The sequence below is a fragment of the Belonocnema kinseyi genome, chromosome 7, assembly GCF_010883055.1.
Source record: "Belonocnema kinseyi isolate 2016_QV_RU_SX_M_011 chromosome 7, B_treatae_v1, whole genome shotgun sequence".
Taxonomy (NCBI): domain Eukaryota; kingdom Metazoa; phylum Arthropoda; class Insecta; order Hymenoptera; family Cynipidae; genus Belonocnema; species Belonocnema kinseyi.
Genome location: NC_046663.1, coordinates 113,789,037 through 113,801,894, shown reverse-complemented (window position 1 = coordinate 113,801,894; position 12,858 = coordinate 113,789,037). Strand labels below are relative to the sequence as shown.

The 12,858-nt window shown below is 34.6% G+C and overlaps 1 protein-coding gene across 1 annotated transcript in view; it reads right to left on the bottom strand.

The window, feature by feature from the left end:
* LOC117176200 (calcium-binding mitochondrial carrier protein SCaMC-2) overlaps window positions 1-12,858 on the bottom strand; it is a 113,310-nt gene that overhangs the window by 67,350 nt on the left and 33,102 nt on the right. Inside the window, exons 2-3 of the mRNA XM_033366313.1 lie at window positions 12,131-12,257; window positions 10,173-10,260 (exon numbers count right to left, since the gene is read on the bottom strand). Coding sequence (XP_033222204.1) covers window positions 10,173-10,260; window positions 12,131-12,257 — 215 coding nt within the window. The remainder of the gene's footprint in view (window positions 1-10,172; window positions 10,261-12,130; window positions 12,258-12,858) is intronic.

The window sequence follows — 12,858 nt, the reverse complement described above, 5'->3', positions numbered from 1 at the left end:
GCCTTGGAGGAGATTATGTTGAGAAATAAAAAAAAAAAATTCTTAAAAACGTTGTTTTTCTTGGTCAGGCCGGAAACTTATCAATCCACCCTCGTATAATAATACAAAACATTAATTTTTTGTGGCGGGAAATCGATTATTATTTTGTAGAACTGTTCTCTATAGTTTTGGGACTGGTCCAACGCAATGTAAAACAAAGACGATTTTAACTTTTATTAAACTACTCAGCGTATCCTCTACTATAGGATTAGTTCTATCAAATTTAATGGATACTTTTTTCCGTGTGCAAAATAACTTGAAACATTACGCAAATGTCAGTATGTCTTCTTCTCGCTCCATTTTGTTAATTTGTCAAATAATTTTATTCTGTACATGAAAGTAGAGTGTGGAGCGATAAATTAGAAACAAAAACTAAGCCTCTATTTTGACGCCCCAAATGGAAGATTCGGAAATTTGAGCCCATAAAAGCGCTAAAGTAGGGGCAAAAGCCGTATGGCAATATCCTCTACTTTACAACTTTAGCCCCTACAAATATCCGCGTGAAGAGTCTCAAAGTAGGGACTATATTTCGACTCGGGTTAAAGCCGACCCTTCTCATAGAGTGCACCTGCGCTTGAAAATATAGGAACGTTCCAGATAACAATGAAAAACACTATAAAATAGTAGAGTTTTTATTAGTTGTAACTAAACTTTCTACTGTCGTGAAGTGTGCACAGTGTAATGGAAAAAAAGGAGCTGAAATCGTTAAAAAATTAATTTTTTTTCTTCACTTTTTCAATGTTTGAAACTTTAAACGAGTTTTTCTCGAAACTACTTTTTAAAAGTACGTTCCAGCGATTTTACAAGAACTGCTGAACCGATCCTTCTCAAACTTGCTAAACTTTTTCCACGTATAACCCCCCCCCCCCCAACGATATATTTGTTTAATTTTTGTATATTAACGTTGTTTTTCACTTAAAAAATGGCATATTTTACTTCAAATGATCACAAAAATTTAAAAAATTACTAAAAATAATCGTTGAGGGGAGAAAAACTTATAGTTTAACTCAATTTTTTTCTACAAAAAAATTACTAATTATTTTAAAAATAATACTTAGTAACATGCAAAACATTTACTTTAACCAAATATCTAAAAAAAATAATTAAAAAAGCGTTTTTTTTTCATGCGTTGCCCCCCATCCCCCCCTTAAGATTTGATCAAACTTTAATTGAAAAAGAGTAAGTAATTAATACTTTTTTACATTTCTTCGAAATCAAGTCGATGTAATATATTTTTAATATTCTTATCGTTTCTTAAAATCGCAGTGAAGGAAGTTTTCAAGAATTTAAACGTATTATTTTATATTTTTATTAAACTTTTACATGGGTAAACCCGGTTATACACCATAGCCACAGACTAAGTCAAGTGACTGATGAGATTAAAATTTTTTAAGTTAATTCAACTAATTTAATACGATGCTTAAAACCTCCTGCGATAATGTAGTAGGTATACAATTACGAACGGCCAAGAGCGTTGGAGGTGACAACAGTCACCTCTGGATTGTTTCTTAGAGCTACCATCTGCAACTCCACGAGTTTTTAGTCCCTCACTTCCTGATGGTCAAGAAAGTTTCTTTCAATGCGACAGGTGTTTAGTAAAACAACCTTCTGAGCTGCTGCTAGTAACCTACTGACTCCTAAATGTTCAAGATATTCAGTTTATCTTTCTTGCACATTACCTGTAGCTGAAATCACAATGGGATAAATAGATGCATGATTCACATTCATCCATACGGTCTTTACTTCATGCCTTAGCTCGCTATACTTGTGGATCTTGGTTTTATAGGTTGACTGCAAATTTCGGGTAAGCGGACAAGCAATATCGATGATGCAGGCTCATCCACCTTTTTTTTCTCGCATCACGATGTCTGGTCGATTGGCCAGGATGTAATGATCCATTTGGATAGTAACATCCCAATATAAGATGTAATATTCGCTTTCTAAAACGGACATTGAAATGTATCTGTAGAAAGGCATCCATTCTTTTAAGAGTCCTAAGTTTAGGGCAAGTTGTTGATGTATAATGCCCGCTACATCATTATGTCTGTGCTTATATTCTCTCTGTGCCATTACGCGACAGCCATCAATAATGTGCTCTATGGATTCGTTGGTATCTCCACATAATCGGCACTGGTCAACCACGTTTTGATTTAACACGTGTTTGCGATCATTCCTGATGCTGAAAACCTTGCCCTGTATCGCAATGACGAATCCTCCCGTCTCTGGGCACAGAACACCCTTTCTGAGCCAAATATTGGATGCCTCACTATCCACTTCATTTGTCATGGATGGCTTTCTGTTTCCATTGTATTTCTAATTCCACTATGGTTTCTGCCCTGATATTCAAGACCCCATCTGAGGACAAATTTAAGGGCGTATAAGCAAAATTCGCTTTACAGATGCTACTGTAAAGCGCAACATTTCGTTTGCTGTTAAAATAGTCTCGCAACTGTATAACTTGTGACACACAAGTTATTGTTATTATTATTATTATTATTGATATCCATTTTCATATGATTGCTGCTTCTTGTCTTCGTTCCTACAAAATCTCTCTTTATGAATCTTTAATGTTCAGTATGTATTTAATTAGTATTGGATTTTCAAACCTAAAAATAAATCACTAAAACTTCAGAATGAATTTGGCCAACTCGTGAAATGAACAACTTAACATAACCACGCAATATCGAAGGGATTGCTTTTCGACGAAAACTTACTTTTTTCTTATAGAAACACTAATAATTATATAAAATGTTATTTATTATCTGAAAAAAATATTGAATAATACTTGTACTTTCCTGTAGTACTTTTTTTGTCCGCATTTTTTCCCCAGGGTTGTTAAAGAAATTTCTTTAAAATATTTCTTGTGGTTCCCAGTTAAAATTTGTTTAAAAATATGTCTAACCATTTGTACGAGGAATGTCCAACAATTTTTTCAATCTTTACCAAAAATGTTTACAGGTACAATTATGCTCTTATACCTATCTTATAGTTAATCTCCTTATACAAATTATGAGAGTTCTTTCTAATCCAGAGAAACAAACTGTCGAGAAGTAACGTGTTTCGCTTGTAAAGAACACGGACATTGGAAACGAGACTGTCCAAATAAAATTAAAGCCGGAAAATGTTTCAAGTGTGGTGTTATGGGCCATCTCGCGCGGGATCGCGTGAAGACGCAGAATTGAATCGGTGAAATCTCCTCAACTAGTGCAGGTTCAAGTGGAATTGGTTCGAAACTCGTGAATACGGTCGGAAACACACATGCGAAATATTTAAAAAATGCGTTTTTAAGTGGACAACCTTTAAAATGTTACGTCGACTTGGGCAGTAGTGTCGTCGCGATCCACGAGTTTGACGCCACGGGACTCGGATTTAATATCGAAAAAGGCGAAAGTGAGAGTCTCGTGGGTTACGAAAACGGGATCGTGCGACCTATTGGCCGGATATCCGGGTCATTAACAATCGATGTGATTGATGCCAGGGTAGACGTTCACGTGATGCGCGACGAAGATCAGGCAGTGTCCTTACTGGTGGGTCACGCTTATATTGAACAACGACATGTAGTGATTAGCAGCATGACAAATCAACTGTATATTGAAGAACGACTGGAGCAGTGAGTGAACCGGTAAAAACTGTGTTAAGTGCGGTAACTCGTATGTTGTGCCGGATAATTATGTAGGTCGAATTTGTTTCGGGACTGATTTTAAAGACCGAATTATTCTTGAATGGTGACATGCGGGAATCAGGACATCTTCTTCCATTTTGTATAGTTAAAACTGACGAAAAAGGTTAGGCAGTGATTCCCGTGCTAAATCTCTCAGGTTCTCCCTTCATAGTGCCAGAGGGAAGTTTAGTAACACGTGCACACAAGTGTAGTGAGGCCAAAATCCAAAAACGTGAAATAAACGATGTGCCGGTGACTAGAGAGGAATTAGATACTGAATTATCGACTGTCTTATAGTAAAAGAGAGTAGACGAAACATCTCATCAGGGAGCTGAAAGAAACTGACATCGTGGAGGATAGCTGTTCACCACATGCGAGTCCGATGTTGCTGGTAAGACACATCGCGAGTAGATGCTCTTTTAGATCGATTAGGAGATAAAAAATATTTCACGTCATTAGACTTGGTAAGTGGTTACTAGCAAATTCCAGTTGGTAAAGATTCGCGACCGAAGACGAGATTTGTCAGCCCTGATGGTCAATTTCAGTTTAAACTTCTACCTTTGGGTTATGCAATGCACCAGCGGTGTTTCAACGCTTAATGTGTCGCGTTTTTAGTCATCTACAGTCCGAAATTGTACAAATTTACATTGGCGATGCGATAATATCTTCAGAGAATTTCAAGGACGGTCTTGAAAATTTGCGAAAGGTTTTTGACGCTTTAAGAGCCGCGAACTTGACCTTGAAATTACAGAAATGCCATTTTTTAAGCATAAAGTAGAGTATTTAGGATTTATAATGTCTTACGGAGAAATATCGCCAAGAACGAAAATTGTAAATGCGAGAGATTTTTCGCAGATTCATTAAAAACTTCTCGTTGAACACGAAACCTCTAACAGATTTAACGAGGAAGAACGCGAAATTCGTGTGGGGACCGGAACAGCAGGAGGCTTTTGATATTTTAAAGCAACTGTTGCTCGAGAAGCCAGTACTCGCAATATATAGGCCAGGGACTAAAACGGAAGTGCACACGGGATGCGAGTCAGATAGGGCTAGGGGCGGTGTTTCTACAAAGACAGGAAGATACCATACTACATCCCGTGTGTTACTTTAGTCGAAAGACTAGCAAGGACGAGTCGAAGTATCACTCGTACGAGCTCGAGGCACTAGCTATCGTGTGCGCACTCGAGATTCCGCGTTTATTTAATTGGAATAGTTTTTATTATTCAAACTGACTGCAATAGCCTCAAGTTGCTTGAATCTAAACGGGACCTAAGTGCGCAAATAGGCCGGTGGTTTGTGCGTCTCTCGGAATTCACTTACCGAATCAAATACCTCAAAGGGGCAAGCAATGTCGTGGCCGACGGGCTAAGTCGAAATCCTGTGGAACCGACCGAAGAACTAGGGTTGGTGCGGTTACTAGTATTGGTTTATGGATTACAACGGATTGAGTTGCCGAGATGCAAAGGGCAAGTGCTGAAATCATGCAAATACGAGATAGATTAGAGGGGGATCAAGAAACCCATGAACGATTCACGATGTGTAATGTGCGAGTCTATCGCAAAAAGAAACAACGTTTTCTCTTGTATGTGCCATTCGATTTGCGAAACGAATTGGTCGAAAACAAAGATAATCTTTACCTGATAGTACGGCTAGCTTGTTAAGTTTAGGGATGTATAAATGTACCAATAGTAGGGGTGTGGACAGTTTTGGGGAAAGCTGCGAAAACTGTGCGAGCGAAGGACACATCTGGGTATCTAAGGGCCCGAGCGGGAAGAAGCTTCATTTCTATTTGACGCGTAATACAGTAAGCATCTCGAAAATACCCACAATTGTCTCTACCCTGTACTTTATTATAATTCAGGTGATTATTTCTATTTTTATTAAAATATACGCTATCTTTATTTATGAACACTTTGTTTTTGTTAACGTAGTAGAATATCCCAAAGATAATTAATATTCTAACATTACTTTGCCAATTTTCAAACTTTATGGACAAATTACATACCGTTGGAATCGGAATAATTCGAACATTCGGAATCTATTACTTTCAAGTCGGGGATTGCAGAATTATTAATTTTTAACTTTTGAATTACAAAAAGAGCAAGTGAGTGAAAAACTCAAGTGGCTACCTAGACCCCTGTAACTCGAGATATTTGCGCGTTGAGGTCCTTCTCTTTTATGGCTGACATCTAGTAAAAATCATTCAAACTATTAAAAAAACCTGAAGAGCTTCGTGAATGTAAAATTGACGGAAATAAAATCCTTTCTTGGTTTTCGTAGCTCCGGGTTGACACCCTTATAGTTTCGGTCAAATGTACGTCCGTCCGCCCGTCGTAACTTTTTCTGCTAAAAACAAAATACTGGACCTCAAAAAAGGATACGAGCGCCAAAGTTTGGAACTTCAAAGGGCATAAATGCCGATTGGACATGCAGAAGGGTGTCAAAATTGGAATGCAAAACTTGACTCTGACATACACATATATCCACAGAGCAAGTCATAAAAAACTTGTATAAATTCGTAACGCCACTCCAATTAAGTAAAATTTATTTAATTTTTGCAACATTCGTAAATGCCGTTTAAAGGTTGGTTTATTGTGGTTTGACAAGCTGAATGCGGGTTGTTTGTGGATCTGTGGATTAACCTGCAAACCGACCCGATCTGCAAAAAATCTGACCCGACCCTCGCATGTCAGGTTAATGTTTGTGGCACACCCCTTACATTGAAACTCTTCTATAGTTCCGACTCTGGGGCTGACGATCTATCAATATTTAAGACTATAATTATTATCCGAAGCGAGTTTTAAACAAATTTCAATGTATAAAAATGATTCAATATGTTAGAGCCTCATCAGGTATCTTTTCTGAAGTGCATGTGTTAATGATAAGTGAGCTTTTTGCTGAAACTATTTTAATACTGCCGAAACACGCGGTAATAAAGCGTAAAAATAAGTAAAAACACATATATTTTACAGAAATTATTAAAAATATGAGTTTAAATTAATTAATTGTATCTCAAAGGCTGTAACTTTCTTTAATAAAATTCGAAAATGTGTAAAATCGATCAGTTGAACCAAACTGACAACTCCTATGTATCTATAGCTCAGGCCGGCTATCACAGACTTTTTTATTTGCGTATTTATTAGGATGTGTTTTAAAATGATTTTATAACTAATTATATACATTTTTGCAGGTACATTATTAATATTGCTTTGTTATTATTCGCACAAAAAATATTAAACCCTCTGCAGGGAATACCGGTCTGTGGAACCGGTTTTTATCCGTTTTTTAGACGGATAAATTGGAGATGTTCCTGGCAGAGGTTTAAAAAAACTTTATTATCCCTCCTTTTTCCTTTTTATTAATTAAAACTATAATTTTGTGAAGGAATAATTGTTCAAGAAGATTAATTATTGTTGAAACATAAGTTTTTAAATAAATGTTGCATATTTTGAGATTAGAAAACTCCAGCCTCTGTTTACACACACAAAAATGCCAACAAACAATGGTAAGTATTATGATAAGCCGCTTATTTACATCAAAAAAATAATTATTAAAACTATTTTTTATAAATAAATAAAAAATTGATGACGTTAAAATGATCTTCGCAACAAAACATAACCGAAATCAGCGTGTTACGTTGCACTATTTCCAACCTACCACCTACCACAACACCAGTGACAAGTACGATTTTCCAAAGAATTCTATAAATACAAAGAATTTGAGTAATTCAGAAAATTCAAGGAATTTAGAGAATTCAACGAATTCAGATAGTGCAAGGAATTAAGAGAATGCAAGGAATTCAGGATATTCATGGAATTGACAGATTTTGAGAATTAAGGGTATTAAGAGAATTTAAGGTATGCAGAGAATGCTCTGAATTTACAGATTACTCTTTAATTCTTGGAATTCTCATAATTAGTTAGAAATTAATAAGTAGGTTTGATAAGAATCAAATCAATCCTTTCTTCGACCGTCAATGTAAATAAGAGTAATATATGTTTTTGTAGGTCTTACGGTGTTTATTAATTAAAAGAATAAAACGAAATGAATGGAAAGTTCGTTTATTGAAATTTTGATGTTTCGGCTAACACTGCGTGCCTTTTTCAAAGAATCTGTGCTTTTTATCTTGTAAAAAATCGAGAATATTAATTTTGGAGTCAAACATCTGTCAATAGTTGAATGTCAATTTTTTTTAAATAATAATGTGTGACACCAAAATCAATCAAAGTGTACGAAAAACATATAATAGAAGCCTCCTAAAAATTGAAGAGGCTTTTTTAAGAAACTACATCTTAATTGACGGAAAAATCCTTACAACGTTTTTGGACGACAAACATATAGTATAGTAGACAAGAGACTACAAGAGACTCTTGTTTACTTGAACTTCCTGAATTCTTGAAATTTTCTGAATATCCTGAATTCTCCAAAAAACCTTGAAATTTATGAATTGCACAAATTCTAGAATTTCTCACAATATTATGAAATCCCAGAATTCTAGCTATTCCCAGAATTCCTTAAATTATTCCGAATTTCTTAAATTCTCTGAATTCCCTTAATTCACGGAATGCCTTGAATCTGCTGAATGTCTCGAATTCTCTGAATATCTTGAATTCTCTGGATTCGTTAAATTCTCTAAATTCCCTTAATTCACGGAATGCCTCGAATTCTCTGAATCCCTTGAATTATCTAAATTACTTGAATTCTCTGAAGTCATTGAATTCACTTGAATCCTTGAATTCGATGAATCACTTGAATTCCTTGAATTCTCTGGCTTTTTTTAGTTCAACGCAATAAACAAATGTATTAGTTTTTAGTAATAGCTATAACAAAACAATGGATTCACCGAGTGTACATAACGTCTAATACTTTAATAGATTTACATTTATGTACTTTCAATAAGAGAATTTTCAACTATAATCAAGGGTATATCTAAATTATTTGCAACTACTACCTCGCATTACCACGTGACAAACAAGCGAATCAACACGCATCGCGGCAATTTCCCCTCCACTGAGGAGCACTGGTGGGATCCCCTCCCGCGAGGATATAAGTGAATCCTTACGTTCCCGTACGGCGGATATAAACGCGGTTCCAGTATACACACAATTCTGTATATCTTTTATCATTTTGAAATTCTTTAAAATCTTTCAATTGTGTCCATCCGTTCGTCGAAGTCGAAAATCGAAAAGGCCTCTCTTTCTATCTCCATACGTTAGAAAAAGAGGTAAGTTCTGTTTTTGACTTTCGAAACGGTCCTGGAGTCCCGCTGCACATGGCCCCTAATTTAACTAATTTTTTTTAATGTTTCGAAAACATGTGAAATCGCTTGAAATCCAACGAATAACCGTTAAATTCCATAAAATGAAGGGAAATCCTATGAAACCCATAACATTTGTTTGCAATCCTTCGAAATCTCATAAATAATTCTCTTAATCTTCATCCAAAATATATATTACGTGTTTTCATGAGAAATGAAATTCGGTAAGAGATGAATATATCGTTGACATGTTAGGCTTGGGTATAGTAGACGTAGTTAATTTGCTTTCAGGTACAAGCAGTAACAAGAAAGTGCTACCAACCAAACATTTTTAAAATAATTAAGCAACGCATGCCTTTGTTTATTACCAACATAACCAAATAAAATGATTCGTAATTTTTTGCCAATGATAGTTGGTAGCAATGGCTGCCATCCTTACATTTTTAATACAACACAGCTTGTAGCTCGTACAATTTTGACAACAAATTGAACAATAATCGCTGCAAACATAAAAAAAATGTTTTCGAATAACAGTTTTAGATGATTTTTTCATGAATTTATACACTATCTAAATTGACAACGGTTTGGAAAGAATTAAAATGTGAATATTTATTTCGTACCAGAACAGTACCACCTAAATAAAATTGCAACGTATTAAAAGAGCATAAAATATAGAATAAATGGCTAAAATAATTTATAATTTAATTTCGATTGTAACATTTTTCCCACTTGTTCATCATTGATCAATATTATGAATTCAAAAGTTTTTCTATCCTCCTCGTAATGGTTTCCCTTATTCACATGCCCACGACTTTGCAGCTGTAACATTGCTGAATGTGAAAAAATGGAAAATTAAACACATTTAATTTTTAAATTATGGATTCAGTTTCTAATGTTTCATTTGACCAAAAAAACTACCTCACATGATTTTTTCACAGCAGAAAATAAAAATAAATAATTTTCATTCTAATGAACTCGTAGGTCGTAAAACTTTAAGAACGAGTTCATGTACAACAAAATTAATTGTTTTTGATAATCACAAAATCACTTTTCATTGTGATGTCCTCAGTCATGAATAGATTTAGAATATTTTGTTCTTAGAGAAAATGCCGTGCATTTTAATTCAGTATAAAGATTTGATGGTTGCAAAGGGAAATTCGCAAAGTAAAATAAAAGGTCCTATATGTTGTCAAAAATAAAAATGCATGAACCCACCTCCGTAAAAGTTTTTTGGCTTCCGCCCTCTCCATTTCAATACCAAGATCTTTAAAGGCTCTTATTAGTTCTTCCAGATCTATTTTTCCTGTGAAAAAATAAACGTTTAATTAGATGACGGCGATTTCACTTCTGAAAAAGTCACATTATAAAGCTATCATCAGATTCTTCAGATTCTGATAGAAAGAGAGTGAAGCTATAAATTAATTGTTTTACTAACTTCATTCATAATGTAGCAAAAATCACATCACATACAATTATTCAATTCCAAAAAAAAATCACTTCAAGGATTAAAGTTTAGTTAGTATGCGATGTACATTTAATTTTGATGATTGTTATCAACTTAATTTTAGGCAAGGACGAAGTTCATTTTCTATTTTTCTTCGACATTTTTCCTGAATTAAATTTCTAGGTATATACAGAGTGATGGTCCAGTAGCCAGTGATATTATTCATATGTGACTTCATACCATTAGGAAACTTTAAAATGATTGACTTGGCATGTAAAATTCAACTTCAACACCAAAACCGAATATCTATGGATCAAAGATCATGTTCTGTATTTTGTGTGATCAGCAGGTCATAGTCATAGCACAATAAAGTTATTCTTTGGCATAACAACGCTCGTCCCCACGTTTCAAAACCTGTCAAAACATGCTTGGAAACACTGAAATGAAAGTCCTACCCCACCCGCCGTATTCTCCAGACATCAGTTCGTCTGGTTATCACCTCTTGCGATCCATGACTCATGGTCAGTTTGAGCAACAAGTCACTTCTTATGAAGATGTCAAAAAGTGGGTCGATTCGTGGATAAGCTTCAAAAGACGAATCTTTTTTCCAACGTGATATTCGTATGCTGTCAGAAAGATGAGAAAAAGTAGTGGCTAGCGATGTACAATACTTTGAATTATCAACTGGTAACCACATTTTTTTAATAAACCCGCAATTTTACAAAAAAAAACCCTTAAAATCAATGCACGTTCCAAATATTTTCTAAACGTACAATGCTATAGTTAGTAAAATGCCCTGATCCGACAATATAAAACAAACTATTTTTAAAAGAAGTATAAAGTATACTTTCAAAACTTGCTGAATACAGTTTTGATTTTTTTCGAAACATTAGCAAATTCAATTTCTCTTTTTATCCTTGCTCAAAATGTCTAAACATAGTTTTTTAAAAATACACTCTTTTGAGATTGAGATTGACATAATAGAAAGTAAATAACCTTGACTATTTTGAAATTTTTTGTTTTGATCAAATGCAACGTTCTTTTTGCCGAGGCTTCAATTATAAAATTGTATGTTTCTAGATTTAAGACTTGTTATCTATCTTATTCTTAAGAAATGTTTTTTTCTATAACGAGTTTCTTTAAGGTTCCACTTTTATTTAATAGACAAAATTGATATATTGTTCATAATTCTTGGATGGCCGCTTAGAGACCTACAGGGGCGCAACTACACAATTAAAATACCTACAAGCTTTTTATTTTGTGAGGGGGAGGGGGATCATCAACCTGCACCGGGCGTAAAAAGGGCTGAACTCAGTGAAAACACGACTGAGCGAGAATCATGAACAGTCGCCCATCCGAGCGCTGACCGCACCCATCCGTGTTTAAATAGTCGAGAATCACCGTGCAGCACAGGTATTTGGCAAGGTTCTTATTAACCACATTTCTTTTAAGGATAAGTTTTTTGATACTACAAAATAATAAGTAAAAATTAGAATGAATTCCTTTATTATAATGACGGTTTTAACCATCACATTTTCGCGTTAATCTATTCTGACAACTTTGACCTACTTTAGCGCCATTTTGCAATCGGACAAACATGAAAAATCACTGGCTCCCAGAGTATGATTTTTCGACATATGTCATTGTATCTTAATTCCGGTTTAATTTCCAAATCACTTTGAACGGAAGAAGTGTAAGTTAGTCAATATCTTTCTAAATTCGTTCTCACCATCTTGATTTTTGTCGAGATCAGAAAACTGAAGTCGCAGATTTTTCTCGTGCTCCTTGATATAGTGTATGAATTCAGCTAAGCTAATATTTCCCCTTTTTGATAAGTCGGACCGAGCAAGGAATTTCTGAAACAGAATTGGTGAAAAAATGTATTTAATTTGCTTTGAAAAGTCCGACAGTGTATCAGCGCGTCCTTAAATTATGTAAAATTAACAGTTGATTATTACTGAAGACTAAGTGACAGCAATCGCCATTACTTAAATTCATGCATGTTTCACTTCAAAGGCTAGTTTAAAACAATAACAATTGTTGTTTAGTTATGGGCGGTGATTAATTGTAATTGTACATAACTTAACGACGAAATCAGTACATAAATGCATTCAAACGCCGAAAAAGCAGCGACTATAAATAATACTGACAGATGTCAGTTTTATCCATTAATTTATTTACAACAATTACAAAAATAAATAAATTTAATTCATAATTAAAACTTTCATTCATCGAGAGTAGATTTACTAATTATATTTGTTTTTGAGGAAACGTTAATAAATGAAGGCAAGTAGGTAACGCAAATATAAAAATTATGATTTTTTGGCATCTTTGAATTTAAATGATTAACATAATTACGAGGGTAGTTCAATAAGTCCTTAGAATGAGGTATAAAAACAATTTTTTTTGGGTAAATTTTTTTTTATTTTTCAACATAATCTCCTTGGAGCTCTATAC